The sequence below is a fragment of the Schistocerca serialis genome, chromosome 9 (assembly GCF_023864345.2).
Source record: "Schistocerca serialis cubense isolate TAMUIC-IGC-003099 chromosome 9, iqSchSeri2.2, whole genome shotgun sequence".
Lineage (NCBI taxonomy): Eukaryota > Metazoa > Arthropoda > Insecta > Orthoptera > Acrididae > Schistocerca > Schistocerca serialis.
Window position 1 is genome coordinate 214,866,134 of NC_064646.1, and position 21,283 is coordinate 214,887,416.

A 21,283-nucleotide genomic window follows, 5' to 3' on the forward strand; every position below is an offset into this window, starting at 1 on the left:
ATAGTTGTTCCGGAGCTGCGAAACTGTGATCATCAGTGGTCAATGGCTGATGTATATAGTGAAGATGTGACTATCAACAATAAACAAAAAACATTTTTTGCTTTTATAGGCATCCAGGAAGAACATCTAGTATGAAGGCAAAAAGCACCATTATTATAACAGCTATTTGGAGGGAAAAAAAATCTTCCTTTTTTCAGGCTCTTGGTCTACTGGTGCAGAATTGTATCCACAGAATAAGCTGAAGCGTCTGAAAGATCACCAAAGATCAGCAAGATGTGCACGTGGTGAAACCTGCTTGAGGCTTGCCTGGCATGCTTCAAAACCTCCTGTGGATCACTTTTTATGTGAGAGAGTTGGAACCACACACTGTGCGGACTGCAAGCTGTGGTGCCTGGACTTCAACAGCGCAAGAATAAAGCAGTGACAGAAGTTTATCATGCCTAGATATCAGCCCAGTTCTTGTTATGCTGTTGTTGGGACTGGATACTCCTCAGGTTGGTGACCCATTCGATAGTTGGTGTATGCTGTGGCAGATTTTTTTTTTTTTTTTTTTTTTTTTTTTTGGGGGGGGAGGGGGGGGGGGATCTAGCTGTATGCCGTGGTCAACAAAGCAGAAGAAAACTTCTTAAGATGACATTCATGATTTTCTGAAAGTGAAACCAACACATCATCAGCATAACCATGACAGAAGGTGTTATATCCACTTCCCTTGTCTTATGGTTCACACATTTTAAAACAGAAAGTGCTCTGAGAGTGTGTTTTCACATCCGTACGATGTGGCAACTAGTTAAGTTATTCATCAAATCTTGAAAATTTAAAATTTTATACCTCATTTTAACTAGCATAAGATTACAAATATGACACACACACACACACACACACACACACACACACACACAGAGAGAGAGAGCTTTTTCAGTTGAAAATTATAGTCTGCTGTGTAGTTTGTCTGTTTCCCCAGTCTCTACGATTGCCAGTCTCTGTGACTGTAATGTGATGGCTGGTAGGCAGGAAGAAGGTCAGAAAACTACAAGGTCCTGCACAAGGAAAACAGTATGGGGTTTCTTTTCAATGAAGTAGTTGGGAGTTGCTCATGGCAAACTTCTTCAGTGTATTCAAACCACACAATATCACCCACAAGACACTAAATATCCTTTAACAAACTGTTGAAAGCAAGAGTACCCCAGTACTTTAAGTTTATGCAGATACTGTTATTATTATTATTATTATTATTATACCACCATCACTTTCCGTATCATGTCTTCGTCTATTTTTATTGATTTATTTATTTTTGTTTTTAAGAAGAGAGAAACGATTATAATTGACATTAGTAAGCATATATACGATTAAATGGAGTTTACAAAGTTTTTTACAGAGGTCTCTGCAAGATGTTCTACGAACAACATAGGCTGTATCTCTCACAATACAGTTATGTATTCTGAAAATGTTATAAAATTACAAAAAAATCTTTATTAATGAAAGAATATATGTAAAATGAACAAGTATCTTCATTTTATCAGTTACAATCATAATCACGTACACTACAAACATAGTGGAATTAAAGTGAGGTAAATATTTTACAATTCAAATGCTGATCAATTTAGTTCCTCAAAAATGGACCAGTATCTGCCTACTTTATTTCAATGCTGCAATAAATAATATTTATAGATTCTTGTGTTCTATAATAAATAAAATCTATCTATCTATGTAGAACACATATGTACTTTGTCTGGCACTACACCTGATATAGAATCTAAATTCACAGAAGACATAGAGCTGAAAATTGCACATTATTTTTCTTAACCTCTACAATCTCAGTACTTTCTGCTGCAATGAAACTCTGCATATTAACTTCTTTTCCTTGACTGCTTTCATTCAAGTACTATCTTTATTTGATTTCTCCTCTTCTTAAGCTTGCAGTAATTTACCCCTTGATCAATACTCTGCTCTGCACATCTAGCTGCCCTCTCTTCATTTCTTTTCTGTCTTCTGTTTATAAAACTGGCAACTGGATTAACTAGACCAATGGGAGTTTGACCCAGTGCGGGAGCAGGTAAACCGGACAAAGTCCTGTCACCTCTTCTAACCTTCAATTGCTTATGTGCATTTGCTCTCAACTGAGATAATTGAACTGCTACAGCTCACAAAGTTCCCTCTAAAGTAATCACATGTTTCAAACACAAACACTGTGAAATCTTTATCTAATACACAACAAACAACAGGAAAACAAAATAGGATGGCAAGGATACTTCAATGTAAGACTATCATAACTCTTTTTGCTGTAATCAAATTTCTCCACAAGAGTGTCTACTCGTGGCTAACACTTTATATGCTTCCAAACAATGGGTAATACCCCTTGCTCACAATAAGTTACATGCCAACACTAATTAGGCACACACTAGCATATGCTCCTTTCATAATTCACTGGACATAACCTCAAATCATTGTCCAATCCTAATGACACAATCTGCAGACAAACACACAATTGAATATCAGGTAGAAGACCAACTGATTCACCAAGATACTTGGAGGGGTGAGGGGGCAGGGGTGAGAACAGAACAGTCTGTTCACTCTACTGTGGTGACGACAATGTACACTGTGTGTTGACATTGTCCTCAGTCCATATGGCCACTTCTGGCACCAAATGTAGACAGAAGCATCTACCATTTCTCCATCCACTGACAGTGGTTGTCAATGTTGCAGTGGCAACTTCTTATATCGAATGTGGGCATCTATGGTGGGTGGTGGGGCCATCCTTCTAGAGATCATGACATTTACTTCCCCGTACAATGTCTGCTTGAAGCAAGGCAGTGGGTAAGGACCAGGAGGATGTGCAATATCCAGTCATAAAATCAGTAATTACATAAATACAATTATTTCACAAGAAAGATAGAACAGTCAGTGTTGTCAAGTGACATTCAGCACACCCAAGACACGTGCTACTCTTGGTTGGTGCAGTGTGCTTAGACCAGCAAGTGGCCTCTTGTCAGGGCCAGCATGCAGCACTGCCTCAGCCAGAGTATAGCATCTCCTCACCTAGTAGGCAGTGAGGTTACATGGTCAGCACTCCAGAGGTGTAGCGTCACACCAGCTCCAAGGCAGCTGGTCAGCACTCCGTTATGACAGGTTCTGCAAATTCAGCCATGTTAGTTGGACAGATGTGTGTCTCAGTGCAGGATGGACAAAAGAGTGCAGAGTACAAAGCACGGTCCAATACTGTTTCTGAATGGCAGCATTTTTCTTCCCTAAATCACACCACAACCGAAGCGCAAGGCATGGTTGTTGGACAATCATGACATGTCTGCCTACTGTTCCAATCCTTCCGCTACACCAGTTGTATCACAGCCACGGCTGTGCTGTGATGGTGTCGCAAATTCGCTATTCAGAAGACATGGTTGATGACTTCTACAATGTCAGCATAGTCTCATCATGACTTCTTGTGCAAGAGTGCATACGGGCCTCCACAGCTACAGTTTTTTGTGTCACCCTGCCATGACGATTTTCTGCTAAGTTAGTCATGGGACACTTTTGCTAGGCTAAGAAAAGCAGTGGTACAACACTGCTAATGAAGTAATGACTTGAGGCATATTTTCTTACCGTCTTTAATATGCAGACTGAGAACAATCCATAAAAATAGTCACAAACAAATTACCACTAAATAAAAATCTGTATTTAGTTCAGACAACATTTTCAAAAACTTTTGATTAAACAGCTTACAACACAACACTGATTTATTTTTCATAGTATAACTTTTTACGTGCTTCTTAGTTTAGCTTTTGTAAATTACTCTCTGTAGAGAAAGCAATTTGTGATCTCTGAAATGAAGTCCTGCCTGAGCTAAGAAACAGAAGCAATCCAATAGGTATTTCTACAATCTTGACAAGGCCTTTGTGTGGAGCATAGACGTCTAGTTAGTAAGACACAATGATATAACATTAAACACACCCTTTTTGCATAAAGTGAGTCTCACCTACCTATACTGTGTATGTTTCCTAAGAGTCATCAGGCACATTTTTCTCCAGTGTTTCCACAAACGCTTGCAATTTTGTTTTTGCAATGCATGCTGGAATCAAGCCCAGCGATTACTGCTCGTCACATCTTTCATGCGACAGTGTCGGTTTCCCATTACAGACAAGATTATTTTTCAAACGAAGTTTCACATTCTGATTAGCTTAGTCTGATTTTCATTTTATCAGTATGTATTAACAGGGACATTAAAACATGAACAATGAACAGCAATCCAGCAGCAACTCAGTAGCGCTGGATGCTTGGCAACCACTCAGTGCAGGCCAGAGCAGTGCTGTCACTGCTGGAGTACTTGCTGTTCTTAGTGTTTTACTGTTTCAGTTAATACATATCTATAAAATGAATATTGGACTAGAATACTCTGAGACTGCTCTGTCAAATAGGCACATAAAATTCCACTTCAAAAATCATTTTGTTTGTAATGGGAAACTAACTGGCACTTTCTATTGAAACTGGGAGTCGCACAAAAGACATGATGAGCACTATCTGTTTGGGCACAATGAAAAAATGAAACTGTAAATAGCTGTTCAAACACCAGAGAAAATGCACCTGACAGATCTTAGCAGAGACACACTGTATAACAAACCAGAGGCTCACATCAAATATCTACACCATAGAAGAAAAGCCTCAAAATGGGGATCTTCAAATATGGTAGCGAATTTGTTCATACATAAATTATCAGATAGCAGTAGAGGGGAGACACAGATCTTTTCATTAGTAGAAGCAAAATGAGGACTGGTGGTAGTGGTGGTGGTTGCTCATCGAGAAATATTACAGGGTATTTTGTGCAGTGAGAATATCCCAAAAAATGGACGTGGGCATTAATTCACCACTTCATAAGAAAGAGGACAATTCATATATAAATAATTACAGAGGACTTTACTCATGTTCAGTCAGCTGTAACTCTGTTCTCAAGCCCTACTAAATGACTTGGAAAAATAAACAGACCATTTAGTCAAAATTAAATAATGGAAAGTCTAGGATGGAATAATAACTAAATGGAATATATAGTTGTAATTCCAAACAGCTCAATTAAAGAGTATCAGGTGGGGTTAAAATTGGATATTATTTGCAGAAACAAATTCTATAATTTAATATCAGTATCCACATTCACAAAAGTAAACAAATTAATAATTTTTGTTGATTTCATAAAGACATATTATTCTGTAGACAGGCATGTGCAGTTCTGTTTATTAGAGGAATTCCACACCGAAAAAAAGGAACTTTTCAAACAAACTCTGAACAACACATCAAAAGTTAATTTTTTGGGAGGACTTTTTGAACTATTCCGAATCAAAACAGGAGTCAGAGGAGGGGATGTATTATTGCCAGAGAGAGAGAGAGAGAGAGAGAGAGAGAGAGAGAGAGAGAGAGAGAGAATGTGCCTGCTCGTGGGGGGAGAGGACGGTAGAAGACAGTGCATGATCAGGATGGAGATGAAGAGATATAGACAGAAGAGTGAAGGGAATAGATATAGTGAGGTGGTGGGAACAGGACAGCAGAGGTAAATGTCAGGTGGATTCTTAGAGTGCTTGGTATGTTGGAGAGAGAATTTCCATTCACATAGTTCAGAGAAACTTGTGCTGGAAGGGAATACACAAATGGCCCACATAGCGAAGCAGCTGTTGAAGTCATTTGTGTAGTAGTGTACAGCAGATTTGGCAACTGGATGTGAAGTCTGTGGTTTGCCACAGTTTGGCAGTGGCCATTCATGTGAATACACAATTGGTCACTTGTCAGGCCCAAATAGAATGCTGTACAGTAATTGCACATAGTTGATAAACACTATGTGATCAAAAATATCTAGACACCTGACTGAAAATTACTTTCAATTTCATGGTACCCTCCATCGGTAATGCTGGAATTCAATATGGTGTTAGCCCACCCTTAGTCTTGATGACAGCTTTCACTGTCCCAGGCATTTGTCCAATCAGGTGCTGGAACATTTTTTGGGGAATGTCAGTCCATTCTTCACGGAGTGCTCCACTGAGGAGAGGTATCGATGTCAGTCAGTGAGGCCTGGCACAAAGTTGGCATTCCAAAACATCCTGAAGGTCTTCTATAAGATTCAGGTCAGGACTCTGTGCATGCCAGTCCATTACAGGGATGTTACTGTCATGTAACCAGTCCACCACTGGCCGCGCATTATGAACAGGTGTTCGATTGTGTTGAAAGATGCAGTCACAATCCCCAAATTGCTCTTCAACAGTAGGAAGCAAGAAGTTGCTCAAAACATCAATGTAGGCCTGTACCATAATAGTGCGATGCAAACCAACAAGAGGTACAAGCTCCCTCCATGAAAAACAAGACCACACCATAACACCACCGCCTCCTAACTTTCCTGTTGGCACTCTACACATGCTGGCAGATGATGTTCACCGGGCATTTGCCACACCCAAACCCTGCCATCAGATTGCCACATTGTGTACCATGATTCATCACTCTACACAACGTTTTTCCACTGTTCAGTCGTCCAATGTTTATGCTCCTTACACCAAGAAAGGCGTCATTTGACATTCATCGGCATGATGTGTGGCTTATGAGCAGCCACTCGAGCATGAAACACAAGTTTTCTCACCTCCCACCTAACTGCCATAGTACTTGCAGTGAAACCTAATGTAGTTTGGAATTCCTGTGTGATGGTCTGGATAGATGTCTGCCTATTACACATTACGGCCCTCTTCAACTGTCGGCAGTCTCCATCAGTCAACAGATGAGGTCGGCCTGTATGCTTTTGTGCTGTACGAGTCCCTTCACATTTCCACTTCACTAGCACATTGGAAACAGTGGACCTAGGGATGTTTAGGAGTGTGGAAATCTCACATACAGCTGTATGATACAAATGACACCCAATCAGCTGACCATGTTCGAAGACTATGAATTCTGCAGAGTGTCCCATTCTGCTCTCTTCACGATGTCTAATGACTACTGGGGTCGTTGATATGGAGTACCTGGCAGTTGGTGGCAGCACAATGCACCTAATATGAAAAATGTATGTTTTTGGGGGTGTCCGGATACTTTTGATCACATAGTGTATATCATGACTGCTTTCATACACTGCCCTATATTTTACTGGATAGGAGATGCCTGGAACTGAACTGTGTTCGGAGGTTGTGGGTAGATGTATGGGACAGGTCTTGCAACTGGGCTGACCACAAGGGAATGAACCATAACCCATGACCACTGTGTTCGGAAGTTGTGGGTAGATGTATGGGACAGGTCTTGCAACTGGGCTGACCACAAGAGAATGAACCATAACCCATGACCAACCGCCAACAGTACCTCTGCTTTGATGGCTGTCTTCCATTCCATGTCAAAAAGTCTCATCCTTACAATGTCACCACCTGTGGATGCTGCATCTGTCATGGAAAGCAGAACCTTCACTGTCAGACAAGATCCTACCCAGGTCATCCATAAACAGATCACCCCTGCCATCAATTCCTCTGACAACACTATACATTTTAACTAGTTGCCGAACAGCACCCATCTAATCACCCAGTATAACACTGGCCTTAAAAAGCTCAATCTCATGCTCCTTCAGGGCTTCTGACTACCTACTGTCATGTCTTGAAATGAAGGATATCCTACCCACATCTGCCAAATTAATGTTCTGCCATTTACATTACCTACAGAATGTCTTATGCCATTTCTATTCCAATCCTGCACCCAACCCTGCAACCCAGGCGTCATTCCTTTGGCAACAGCCCAGATGCAGAAACTGCCTGTACAACCATTCACCATCTTCTACTGCAGTCCAGTCGTAGGTATATCCTATCCAATAGAAGATATGGCCATGTGTGAAAGTGGTCATGTTATACATCAGCTGTACTGCAAATACTGCATAGCATTGTACATAGGCATGACAAGTAACCAACTGTAACTCTTATGAACAGCCACTGTGAAACTGTGACAAACTGCAATGCGGAACATAATGCAAACCACAACACAAATGACAAGTGCTTCAGTGCACAGGCCATCTGCACACTCACTTCCAGCACAATTTTCTCTGAACTACACAGATCATAATTGTGTCTCAAACGTTTATCTCTTGCACTCACACAATCCCCTTGGCTCGAAACTCTGCTGCCCTTTTTCCACTGCCTCATCTTACGTTTTCCCTCCTCTCTTCTTCCAGATCATTCTTCTCCATCCAGATATTGCACTGTCTTCTCCCATCACTCTTCAACCTCCCCCAGTCCCCCCCCCCCCCCCCCCCACTCTACTCTCCCTTTCCTCCATCATCTTCAACTTTCTCTCTTTTTGTCCCCCTCCCACCCTTTTCCGGCTATCAACTCCTTGCGCCCTTACCAACCCCTTCTCAGCTCCATCAGCCCAGGCAATGGCTTTCAATAATCAGGTATCAATCACCAATCTTGTCATGGCCATGGGAGTGTGCGTTTCGGTGATGTGTATTCGTGTGTCTAAGTGTGTGCACTTCTGCTAGAAAAAGAGCCAGTGTTCAAAAACTAGTGCTGTTTTCAGTTGTGTGTTTCTGTGCTCCACACATCAATCCACTGCAGGTGAGTGGTTGCTTTTCTCTTATTTCACGTATTGGTCCATCCCCGAATTTCCATTATTGTTACATATTCAGGAGTGTATCTTCCACAAAACCTGTCGACTATATGTTGGTCTGGCTGATGAGGACTGCCATGTCATCCAGAACCAATCAACGCTACTGCTTTACACCATAAATTTGTCACCTTGCAGCTTACCCACCATTTCAGATGTCTTATAGTCAATAACTTGGCAGTGGAGGTTGTATTGCAATGTTTTACTCCTTTAATTTAAATTTATTACAGTCTGCCCCACCCCTTCCCTGACCTCCAGAGGAAGACATACAAAGGATAAAGGAACAGAGGTTATCTCAAGTAGTCCCTAAATGCATCTTTGACCTTCCAAGCATACCATTCCCTTTGCAGACTATACAACAGCGGAAGGGGAATTTGTTCAAACTATTTTTGAAATAATGATGATTACATTACCTTTCATGAAATGTGATCCAGAAACATAAATATTGCCTTAGTTCCTAAGCTCTTTTTCACATTTTCATCACATGAAGTTGACAGGCAATGATTTCTCCAAACATATTTATTGGAAAACTGACAAAGTTCTGTAGCTCACATCCAGAACTGCTTTTTATATAAGATTACATGTATGCATGTAAAAACTACTGTGGTCAGAACTACATCTTTTGAGTACTTGAACAAATACACAAAGAAAAAAAGGGGTCTGTAACACTGGGGATTTTGCTTGCACACACCACTCTAGCACACTGTGCTCAGGTATGGCACACCTGAGCAGGAATGCTTGGAGCTGGCAGGCTGCAGTCGAATGTGGCAACATGGGGAAGGGAGTACAGACACTGCCCAGTCTGGGTGTGCATTTCACTCTGCTGTTGTGACTGTTGTAGTTTGGTTGGTTGGGTTAAAAGAGGGGGAAAGGGGCCAAACTGCTAGGTCATCGGTCCCTCGCTCTAATTAAAATAACTCCACAAGGGTGGGAGTAAAACAAACGACACACAAAAAACAATGCTGGAAGAAAGGAAAAACGACAAGAATGACATAAGGCCACCAAACAATAAAATGGACAAAACTGGACAAGAAAACCAGAGAGAGACGCAAGAAACAGGTAGAAGGGATAAAAACAAGAGAGCAGATGACCATGGCTGGTCACCCACAAGAATAAAAAGGATAAACCAGCCACTATGCGACACATTAAAACATCCAGCCTAAAAGCACTAGGGTGGAGAACAAAGAGAGACAAAGCACATGCGCTAAAAATGAGATAGAATGATAAAACCCACCCTCATGTACAGAACATAAAACTAAATTAGCTGATGAGGTGTTGTTGGCTAAAATTAATGATAACGAGACCAGTAGCTGAAGACTGCATTGCAGGGCAGCCAAAGGACAGCTCAACAATATATGGGCCACTGTCAGCCGGGCACTGCACTGACACTGAGGGGGGGTCTTCACGGTGCAGGAGGTATCCGTGTGTTGGCCAATGTGGAGCTGGCAGACAACCAGAGTCCATTTAGAGGGTCGCATGGAGGACTTTCACACATTTGTAGTCTCCTTAATGACACGCAGATTGTTGTGCATACTGAGACTATGCCATTCCACCTCCCAAAGCCGAAAAACCTTGGGGCTTAAAAATAATGCAGGTCAGTTATGGGAATGCTGATCTCCGTAAGCAGGCTCCGTGTAGCCTTTTTGGCCATCCTGTTGGCAAGTTTGCTGACTGGAATTCCAACGTGTCCTGGGGTCCAGACAAACACTACTGAACGACTGGACCATTCCAGGGTATAGATGGACTCCTGGATGGTCACTACCACAGGGTGACGAGGGTAGCACTGGTCGATAGCTTGTAGGCTGCTTCAGGAGTCAGTACACAGAAGAAACGACTCCCCAGGGCATGAATGGATGTGCTCAAGAGCACGAGATAATAGCCACCAGCTCCGCAGTGAAAACACTGCAGCCATCAGGCAAGGAATGCTGTTCAATATGTCCTCCATGGACATACGCGAAGCTGACATGACCAACAGCCATCAAGCTGTCAGTGTAAACAACTTCGTTGCCTCGGTACATGTGAAGAATTGAGAGGAAGTGACAGCAGAGAGCTACGGGGTTAACTTAGTCCTTAGAGCCATGCAAAAGGTCCAGACGAAGCTGCGGCTGAGGCGTACACCATGGAGGCATACGTGAACGGACCGCAAGTAGAGGTGGAAAAGGGAAGGGAAGGGAAGGGAAGGCCTCCAGTTCTGAGAAAATGGACCGCACATGAACTCCAATTGTTAGCCCCGATCTGGGCCACCGATGCGGGTGATGGACTGCCACGGGTGGGAAAAGAATATGGTAATTCAGATGCTCAGGGGAACTATGAATGTGTGCTGCATAACTGGCGAGCAGTTGCGCACGTCTGATCTGCAGTGGAGGGACACCAGCCTCCACCAGCACACTGGTCACTGGACTCATCCTGAAAGCTCCTGTCACTAATCTAAGCCCACAGTAGTGCACAAAGTCGAGTAAATGCAATGCTGAGTGCCGTCGAACCATAAATCACACTCCCATAGTCAAGGCGGGATTGAAGAAGAGCTCTGTAGAGCTGCAGCAGCGTAGAGCGATCTGCACTCCAGCTGGTGTTGCTCAGGCAGCGGAGGGCATTGAGTTGCTGCCAGCACTTCCACTTAAGCTGACAAAGGTGAGGAAGCCAAGTCAATCTGGTGTCAAAAACCAGTCCTAAGAATCGACATGTCGCCACTACAGTAAGTGGATCATCATTAAGGTAAAGTTCTGGTTCTGGATAAATGGTACGATGCCGACAGAAGTGAATAACACATGATTTTGTGGCCAAAAGCTGGAAGCCATGGGCTAGAGCCCATGACTTCGCCTTGTGGATGCCTCCTTGTAGGCACCACTCAGCAACACCAGCACTGGTGGAGCAGTACGAAATGCAGAAGTCATCTGCATACAGAAAAGGTGAGACGGACGGCCCGACAGCTGCTGCTAGACCGTTAAAGTCCACTAAAAATAGAGATACACTCAATACAGAGCCCCGTGGGATCCCATTTTCCTGGATATAGGGGCAACTACGGAAGGTACCAACTTGGACACAGAAAGTATGAAGCAACATGAAATTTTGGATAAAAATCAGGATTGGGTCTCAGAGATCTCACTCGTATAATGTGGCAAAGATATGATGTCGCCAAGTGGTGTCTTACGCTTTTCATAAATCAAAAAAGTCAGCAACAAGGAGCCATTTAAAAGCTATTAGGTACTGCAGAGAATGGTGCCATGTATGTCACTGTAGAGCCTCCTCAATGCCATCTAATCAGATGGCAGACTCGAGGGACACAAGATTATCAGTGGTAGAGCAACCCTGGTGGAAACTGCCCTGGCACGGAGCCAGTAGGCCACGTGACTCCAGGACCCAACACAACCACTGACACACCACACATTCCAGCAGCTTCCAAAGAACATTGGTGAGGCTGATGGGCCAATATGTGGTATGCACGTCAAATGGGCTTTTAATGGGTTAGAGCACTGGAATGATGGTGCTCTCCCGCCATTGTGATGGAAAGATGCCATGGCACCAGATCCGGTGAAGATGACGAGGAGCTGTCGCTTGTAGTCAGACGAGAGATGTTTAATCATCTGACTGTGGATCCAGTCTGGCCCAGGAGCTGTATCCGAGCAATGTGCAGGGCTGCTGAGGAGATCTCACTCTGTAAATGGGGCATTATAGGGTTCACTGTGAATGAGAGGGCTTTCCTTTCTATCTGCCATCTGAGGGTGCGAAAGGCTGGGGAGTAATTCTCCGACACCAAGGCTGAAGCATAGTGCTCAGCAAAGTGATCGGCAATCACGTTTGTGACGGTAGATAAGATGCCAGTGATGTTACTGTCAGGGTCACCTGTTGGGGTCTGGTACCCAAAAGCACGTTTGATCTCCGATCAGACTTGGGAAGGTGACATATTCCACCCAATGTTCAAGATGCATCTCTCCCCACACTCTTGTTTCCGTCTCTTTATAAGCTGTCAAATGCGGGCACGGAGCCATTTAAAAGCTATTAGGTACTGCAGAGAATGGTGCCATGTATGTCACAGTAGAGCCTCCTCAATGACTGCAGCAGTTTCAGACGACAGCAGCAGTGAAGGCTTCCCAATCTGCCTTGGTTAAAGCCCATCTGGGTACGCGTCCATGGGCATGATGCCGGGGGAGTGACAGGAAGATGGGGAAGTGGTCATTACCACACAGGCAGTCATGTGCTCTCCAATGTATAGCTGGGAGAAGGCCTGGACAGCAAACTGAGAGACCCAATGGCTGAATATGTGCCATGTGCCACACTGAAATATGTGGGGGCACCTGTATTGAGGCGGCAAAGGTTGAGGCGAATGAGTAGGTCCTCAACATCTCTTCCACAGCCATTAACCTTAGCTCCACCCCACAAAGGGTTATGGGCATTAAAATCACCCAGAAGGAGAAAAGATGGAGAAGTTGTGAAATGACTGCAGCCAAAACATAGGGTGGAGCTTCACCACCTGGAAGAAGGTAGACATTACAGATGGTAATTTCCTGTGTTGTCCTCACCCTGGCAGCCACAGCTTCTAAAGGTGTTCGAAGGGGCACAGGTTTACTACAGACAGAGGTAAGGATGAAAATACATACTCCACCTGACAGTCTGTCATACGCAGGATGGTTTTTGTAGTACCCCTGATGGCCACGAAGGGTGGGGGTCCACGTTGCAGGAAACGAGGTCTCTTGAAGGACAATGCAAAAAGCTGGGATACTGCTTAAAAGTTGATGTAACTCAGCCAGGAGGGAGGAAAACCCACCGCAGTTCCAGTGGCGAATGACACTTTCTGTCATCCGGGGTGGCAGGGAGTGACCAAGGAGGCAAATTAGGCCCCAGCATCACCTGTCATCACTGGGTGAGTGTTGGCATTCAGTACCATGGCATCCGAGGCATCGGCGAGGTCTAGGTCCTCAGGGTATGCCGGAACCTACACCTCATTCTCATACGCAGAGCTGTGGGGGAGTGCCGGCGTAAGGGCCACTGGAGGCTGCTGTTTCTTCGACAACTACTTCTTTTTAAATTTTGCCCTCTCGCTGCTCCTTAGGGGCTTGCTGGGAGGGCTCCTCAGAAGTCGCTTCAGGGACAGGGGAAGACCTTGAAGCCCCCTTTGACCAGTAGCCAGTGGCTCTTTCAACCACTGGTTGGTGTCCACTGGACCATGGGGCAGAGGGGGGGGGGGGGGGGGGGAGGTAGAGTCCCAAGGGCTTACTTCTGCATAAGATGAGGCGGAGAGGGCCGTTTCTTCTTCAGCTGGGGGGAGGGGACCAATGTCACCAGCACACTGGGGGCTGATGCTCCCAAAGTAGAAGTTTTGAGAGCAACAGAAGAAGACATGCCACCAGCCAACTGGAGGGGGTAGGAAGATGGGCGGCCCTGACGGCCCACTGGAGTAACCTGAGATGGTGCGCGTAACGGCATCATCAATGGCGACGCCGTCATGGCGGCAGGATAAGAAGATCGCATGGGAACAGGGTTAAGTCTTTCATACTTGAGTTTAGCCTTGCGGTAAGACAACCTGTACAGGGTCTTGTACTTTATAATTTTTTGTTCCTTTTGGAGCACTGGTCAGTCCAGCGAGCATGGGGAGTGATGCTGTCCACAGTTCACACAGATGGGAGGAGGCATACATGGAGTATTCGGATGTAGCGAACGTCTGCAATCTCTACATGTGGAGTTAGAAGGACACAGAGAAGACATGTGCCTGAATTTCCAACATTTTAAGCACCGTATAGGGGGAGGGACATATGGTTTGATGTCACATCATTAAGTCATCAGCACTATGGACCCTTTCAGGCAATGAATCACCCTCAAAGGCCAAGATGAATGCACCGGTGGCAACCCCATTGTCTTTGGATTCCCTGTAAATGCGCCATACGAAATAAACACCCCACCATTCTAAATTGGCATGAAGCTTGTCATCCGATTGTCGCAGGAGGTCATGATGAAAAATAGTTCCTTGGTAAATACTGAGGCTTTTGTGGGGAGTGATCAAAACAGAAATATTACCCAGCTTGTCAAAGGTGAGTAACGCTAGGGACTGGGTTGGTGATGCCATCTGAATGAAAACTGACATATTGTGCATTTTGGACAGCGCTGTCACTTCCCCAAACTTATCCTCTGAGTGCTCAACAAAAAACAGAGGCTTCGTTTCCAGAAAGGAGTACCCATGGGTTCTGCTGCACACTAAGTAACGTGGCGAATATGGATCTTGTCTCCCTGAAGCCCTACGTTCCTTCCAAGGTGTTGGTAGGGAGGAAAATGATTTAAGGTCATACTTGGTAGCATGAAAATCAACCTTTCCTTTCTTAGAGACTGCAGGGCCATTTGATCCCCAGCAAAAGATGAATTAGTCCACTTCATTGCAGGTCATCCGCCCTGATGCCACCCACTCCGATCAGGGGCTCTCACCACAGGCGCCACACAGTTACAGCAAAGGCCACCTGGCGTGATGGCCGTGCCGGGAGTCTTGATGCCCCAGGAAGACAGGCATCTACTCTTTGGCATACGTGGGGAGTTTACAGCTCAGGCAACAGCAGTCCGATTCCTGTGTTGTCAAGGGGGCTACCACCAAATGGGTACACGATGTCCCCACCACAACGGACTGGCTACAATGCTAGATATTGGGCGCAGAGAAATCCAATACTGTGATGGGGGACAGAAGACAACAGAAGAAGATGACGTACCCGAGAAAGTGTCCATGCCCAAACAGTTGAATTGCAGGTAGAGATGCAAACCCATGACGAGAAGAGGTTCAGGAGATCTGATCTAAGAGCACTATGGATAACTGGTGCACCAAGTAAGGCATCCTTCCCCATATAGCCTGCACTTAGGTAGAATTTGGCAGGTCAAACCAGAAAATGGGACCTGAACTTATAGGGCCGAAAAGTGAGAGACTCCTTTTAGTTGCCTCTTATGGCAGGCAGGAATACCTCGGGCCTATTCTAACCCCTGGACCCACAGGGGGAGACTGTTGTAAAAGCTTCGTGTGGACCTGTAGGCTAGTATTGATTCTGATGTGCTTCCACCGATTGATGGAACTAAACTCAGATCAATTTAATAATGCTATAGATTTATATTGCTGCATTGTAGCATTTGAACACAATATCATTATCACCCACATGCAAAAAAAGCTCGCTTTAAGCAACAACGAAAATTTGAAAATAGTTAAAAGTTTCACAGGAAAACTAAGTAACTGCCAACTTTGTAATAATAACTGGTCTCAGAATGAAACATTGTATTGCTGTTTTTCCAACACCATCTGATTGATTGAGTCAAGCGTCTTACATGGATGTTACTACTAACAAATTACAAATCTAATGGAAATACAACTCTCCCCTAATTATTCTCTGTTAGCACTGTAATTACACTGAATTTGCCATCTATCATCAACTCGTTTCAGATCCAGCCTACTTCGTTTGTCTGAAATATGGTTCCATGCTACACTAAAATTTCTTTTGCAAGCCACATTCCAGGGTGGAACACAAAATACTCTTTACTATAAAATAGCTGGCTTTGGAAAGAGACTACTGTTACACTTACAACGCTCAAATGAATCGTCGTCCTCACCGCCATCCCATTTGGGTTAAATACAGGTTAATCTCATAGGTGAACTGAGTATCCTGTAGCCCACAGCAATTATAGTGCACACGCACTGGGAGTAACTCACAGGGCTTCCAGTTGCCTGAATTCACGCAGCTTCATGTCAACAATCCAAATAATAAACTTAACAATGATGGAAGAGCTCACACGTGACTGGCCACCAGATCACATCCCACAGAGATTTATATCAGAATCATAGGACCTGCTTGTTGCATGCAATGGGCAATGAAAAATTCATAACTGTAATTTATAAACAAAGGTCATTATGGGAACAAAGTGATGGAAACAGTCACTGTCATAACCATCTTTGCATGGGTGGAGGTTTTCACAAAAATGAACCTAACTAGTAATTGTGTTTGATTACATTACCCTTTACAGGGTGGTCATTAACAGGACTATGTTGAAAGTGATTTTAATTACACAGCAGCACATTGAAGACTCTGTATACAGTGCAGTGCTATCATACATTATCTGCAGAATGTGGAAGGTTGATACCATAAAGCGTTTATCGCAACACTTAAACCTAATCCCACACTTATCTTGATTATTACTTAGTTGTTCTGTTCTTTTGTACATCACATTTACTTATTTCTTCCTCATTTCCTGCCCTCTACACCATTGCCTAATTGTCATAAAGATAGAAGTCCATTCTGTCAGCTACTAAACGTACAGCAGTCTGATGGTTATGCCTGAAATGTTTCAGCTCAAGTTGTATGCCTCATGTTGTATAAAGTCATGTGACAGTTTGGTAGGATAACTTGCTTAAAATGTGCACGCAGGCTTAGATGGGAAGGTTGGGCCACTTGATCATGGGGTGTTTGAACCGAGGGTGAAACGACGTCGGATGCAGTTGATTTCCTTGTTCAAGGTGACTACATTGAGATCTTATGAACACACACACACACACACACACACACACACACACACACACACACATGCACAGAGAGAGAGAGAGAGAGAGAGAGAGAGAGAGAGAGAGATCTTTGCTCGTCTTATGGTTTGTCTGCTGAATTTACCTTAATAAGAGGCTCCTGTTGAGCAATACAATCCTCTATATAGGGATGAACTTTATCTGTATCAATGCCATTCATGAATTCCTGTTCTGTTTGCAAGCATTCCAGGAAACTATCTGAATCTGTTACTTCTTTTATGAGCTCTGCTATAGTTGTATCTGGAATAACCATATTTTTTTTTAGACATAACATAGCTGAAATAATTATGACACTTACTTATAATCCAATACTGTCAGTAAACAATGTTTAAGAAACTGATGATAAAATTATAGTAGCTTTTTTCTATTTTACATCATGTTTGCAGTACTCTTTCATGATTTGCTTTTAAAGAGTACTCACGATTGGCAAGTGAAGTCTTGGAAGCCAACATATGTGGAAGTCTGGCTACAAAGCGCTTCATTTCTTGCACAGAACGGTCACTTTGGCACTCTTCCAATTGAGATGAGATTTGTTTGGCTCTACGACTCAGTGCTGGACCCACAGCATTGAAATTTTTATCCCTGGAAAACATATACAAAGTTGGGATTCTTCAATTTCTCCACACGTATTTTATAACGAAATAAATCTCGGGTGAACGGCCTGGTATGAGTGTGCATAGGACACAATATTTCGGCAGTCCACCACGTAGCTATCATCAGGTGCGCTGATGTACTGACCAGCGGTGGGCGAGTGCCATGTATATGAAGGACAATCCCCCTCCCGCTCCTCCGTCAGGCAATTCCTATGAGTCGGTGCGGTCAGCGCCCCGCGCGTGGTCCAGATACAGCGTCTGTTCTCCCACCGTCTGGGCACTGCATCCTAGTTCTTTTCGTTCAGGTGGGTCTGCCGGCACTGCTCTTGTTATTTTTCCCTCATCCCCCGAAGTTGGTACACTCTCGGAAATATCCTTTTTCTTCTTAATCCGGGTGATCGCAGGTTCCCATGCCTTGCTAAGGATGTAACCGCTGTCATGATTTATTTGTGGCTCCTTTACTCTGATCTCTATGGCTTCTTTGATTACACAGTCCCAGTATTTGGAAGTCTGTGTCAGGACTTTGGTTTGGTCATAATCCATGCTGTGGAGTTCCGACAGGCAATGCTCAGTGGTTGCAGACTTACTGGGCTGTTGCAGTCTAGTGTGCCGTTGATTTTCTCGGCATCGGTACTCAATGGTACGAATGGTCTGCCCTATGTATACACTACCGCATTGGCAAGGTATCTGATAAACCCCTAATTTACATAGACCAAGGTTGTCCTTGACACTACCAAGAAGGCTCTTGGTTTTGCTTGGAGGACGGAAGATGGTATTCACTTGGGGTTTACGTAAAATTCATCCAATTTTTCTGGATAAGGCCCCACAAAACGGAATAATAGCCAAGGCTGCCTCCTCCTGAGGTTCATCCTCAGTTTCCGCCGGTGCTGCAGGTATGGGATGTAGAGCCTTCCAAATCCACCCTTCCTTGTAACCGTTCCTCCGAAACACGGTCTTCAGATGGTCCAATTCTTGTTGGAGATTGTCCCTGTTGGAGATGGTGTGAGCTCTGTGTACAAGAGTTTTGAGCACGCCATTCTTTAGTGCCGGGTGGTGGCAGCTATCCGCATGTAGGTACAAATCAGTGTGCGTCTTCTTCCTATACATGCTGTGGCCCAAAGTGCCATCAGCTCGTCTTCTAATCAAAACATCTAGGAAAGGGAGCATCCCATTTGTTTCAATCTCCATGGTCAACTTAATATTCTCGGTTTTGGAGTTGAGATGTGTGAGGAAGTCTGCCAGTTTATCTCTTCCATGTGGCCAGATAACGAAGGTATCATCCACATATCTAAAGAAACAGGTGGGCTTTAGATGTGCTGATTCAAGAGCTTCCTCCTCAAAATGTTCCCTGTACATATTTGCGACAACGGGTGAGAGTGAACTCCCCATGGCTACTCCTTCTGTCTGCTCATAGTATTCACCGTCAAATAAGAAGTAAGTTGATGTCAGAACATGTCTGAAAAGGTTGGTGGTCTCTTCGTCAAATTTCTGGATAATGAGTTCCAAGGATTCTTGTAACAGAACTTTAGTGAATAGAGATACCATGTTGAAGCTCACCAGTATGTCAGATTCCTTAAGTGCAAGGTTGTTGATGCATTCCAGGAAATCCACAGAGTTACGGATATAGTGTGTACATCTCCCAACGAAGGTCTAAGCAGTTGTTTGAGGTGGTTGGTGAGAAGATACGTTGGGGCACCAATATTGCTGATAATGGGACGTAACGGAATTGATTCCTTGTGCACCTTTGGGAGTCTGTAAAGTATAGGAGGAACAGCAGCCCTTGGGTGTAGCTTCTTAGCAATCTCGTCAGGGAAGCTGGAATCCTTGAGAAGTGCCAGAGTCTTCCTCTCGACCCTTTTGGTAGAATTGGTGTCCATCTTGCTGTATGCACTGTCACCATTTAGGTCCCTCATCTTCTCAGCATAATCCTGTCAGGTTAGGATCACTGTTGTGTTGCCCTTGTCTACAGATAATATTACTATGTCTGGGTCTTCTCTTAGCTCCCGTATGGCGGCCCTTTCCCTGTAGGAGATGTTCGGTTTCATCAGCTTTTTTTGGGTTAGAGCTCTGCAGGTTTCGCGACGAACTTCTTCAGCAGCTTCAGGTAGAAGTCGAGCAGCTATTTGTTCCACTGTGCTAATGATGTCAGCAATGGGTACATCTTTAGGAGTCGGAGCGAAATTGAATTTTTTGTTAAGAACAGAAATAGCGTCATCATCCAGTTCCTTGTTAGTGAGATTGATGATGATCTTTCCGCTGCCATCAGAAGGTTGTTTCTCCGATATACGTTCAAACTTTGATGTCTGTCGTTCAACTGACTTCCTCTGGGTTGAGACCGCTGACGCCCATGTGACACCATCAACCCAATCCCATGTCCAGGGGTTGAACCGGTGGGCCAGTTGTAGATGTAACTGTAGGAGTTCTTTGTTGGTAGTGTCCAAGTGCCACCGTGTGTAGCTAACTCTCTCTCGTACCAAAGCTAGGCTGGCGTGTTTCTTGATTCTTCTGGCCGCCGCTAAGTTGATGTGATGCTTGACCTTAGCAAAATTCGGTACTACACGTTCTTCTTGGCACTTCATAAAAAAACAAAAGAACTCAGCAGACGACATCACCGATGACGCAGCTTGTCAAACCCTTTCATGCTGCGATACATCTCCTTCCCGTAGAGGTATGTGATGTGATTCTTCAATTTCTCCAGGCATATTTTATGACGAAATAAATCTCGGGTGAACAGCCTGGTATGAGTGTGCATATGCCACAATATTTTGGCAATTGATCACGATGCCATCATCAGGTGCGCTGATGAACTGACCAGCGGTGGGCCAGCGCAATGTATATATAGGACAAACAGCTGCTCGACTTCCACCTGAAGCTGCTGAAGAAGTTCGATGCGAAACCTGCAGAGCTCTAACCCAAAAAAAAGCTGATGAAACCGAACATCTCCTACAGGGAAAGGGCCGCCATACGGGAGCTAAGAGAAGACCCAGACATAGTAATATTACCTTTAGACAAGGCAACACAACAGTGATCCTATCCTGACAGGATTATGCTGAGAAGATGCGGGACCTAAATGGTGACAGTGTATACAGCAAGATGGACACCAATTCTACCAAAAGGGTCGAGAGGAAGACTCTGGCACTTCTCAAGGATTCCAGCTTCCCTGATGAGATTGCTAAGAAGCTACACCCGAGGGCTGCTGTTCCTCCTATACTTTACGGACTGCCGAAGGTGCACAAGGAATCAATTCCGTTACGTCCCATTATCAGCAATATTGGTGCCCCAACGTATCTTCTCACCAACCACCTCAAACAACTGCTTAGACCTTCGTTGGGAGATGTACACACTATATCCGTAACTCTGTGGATTTCCTGGAATGCATCAACAACCTTGCACTTAAGGAATCTGACATACTGGTGAGCTTCAACATGGTATCTCTATTCACTAAAGTTCTGTTACAAGAATCCTTGGAACTCATTATCCAGAAATTTGACGAAGAGACCACCAACCTTTTCAGACATGTTCTGACATCAACTTACTTCTTATTTGACGGTGAATACTA

The 21,283-nt window shown here is 44.1% G+C and overlaps 1 protein-coding gene across 1 annotated transcript in view; it reads right to left on the reverse strand.

Moving 5' to 3' along the window:
- LOC126418900 (vacuolar protein sorting-associated protein 33A) overlaps window positions 1-21,283 on the reverse strand; it is a 114,226-nt gene that overhangs the window by 21,444 nt on the left and 71,499 nt on the right. The window contains exons 7-8 of the mRNA XM_050085917.1: window positions 17,553-17,713; window positions 17,217-17,371 (exon numbers count right to left, since the gene is read on the reverse strand). Of these exons, the coding sequence (XP_049941874.1) occupies window positions 17,217-17,371; window positions 17,553-17,713 (316 nt within the window). The remainder of the gene's footprint in view (window positions 1-17,216; window positions 17,372-17,552; window positions 17,714-21,283) is intronic.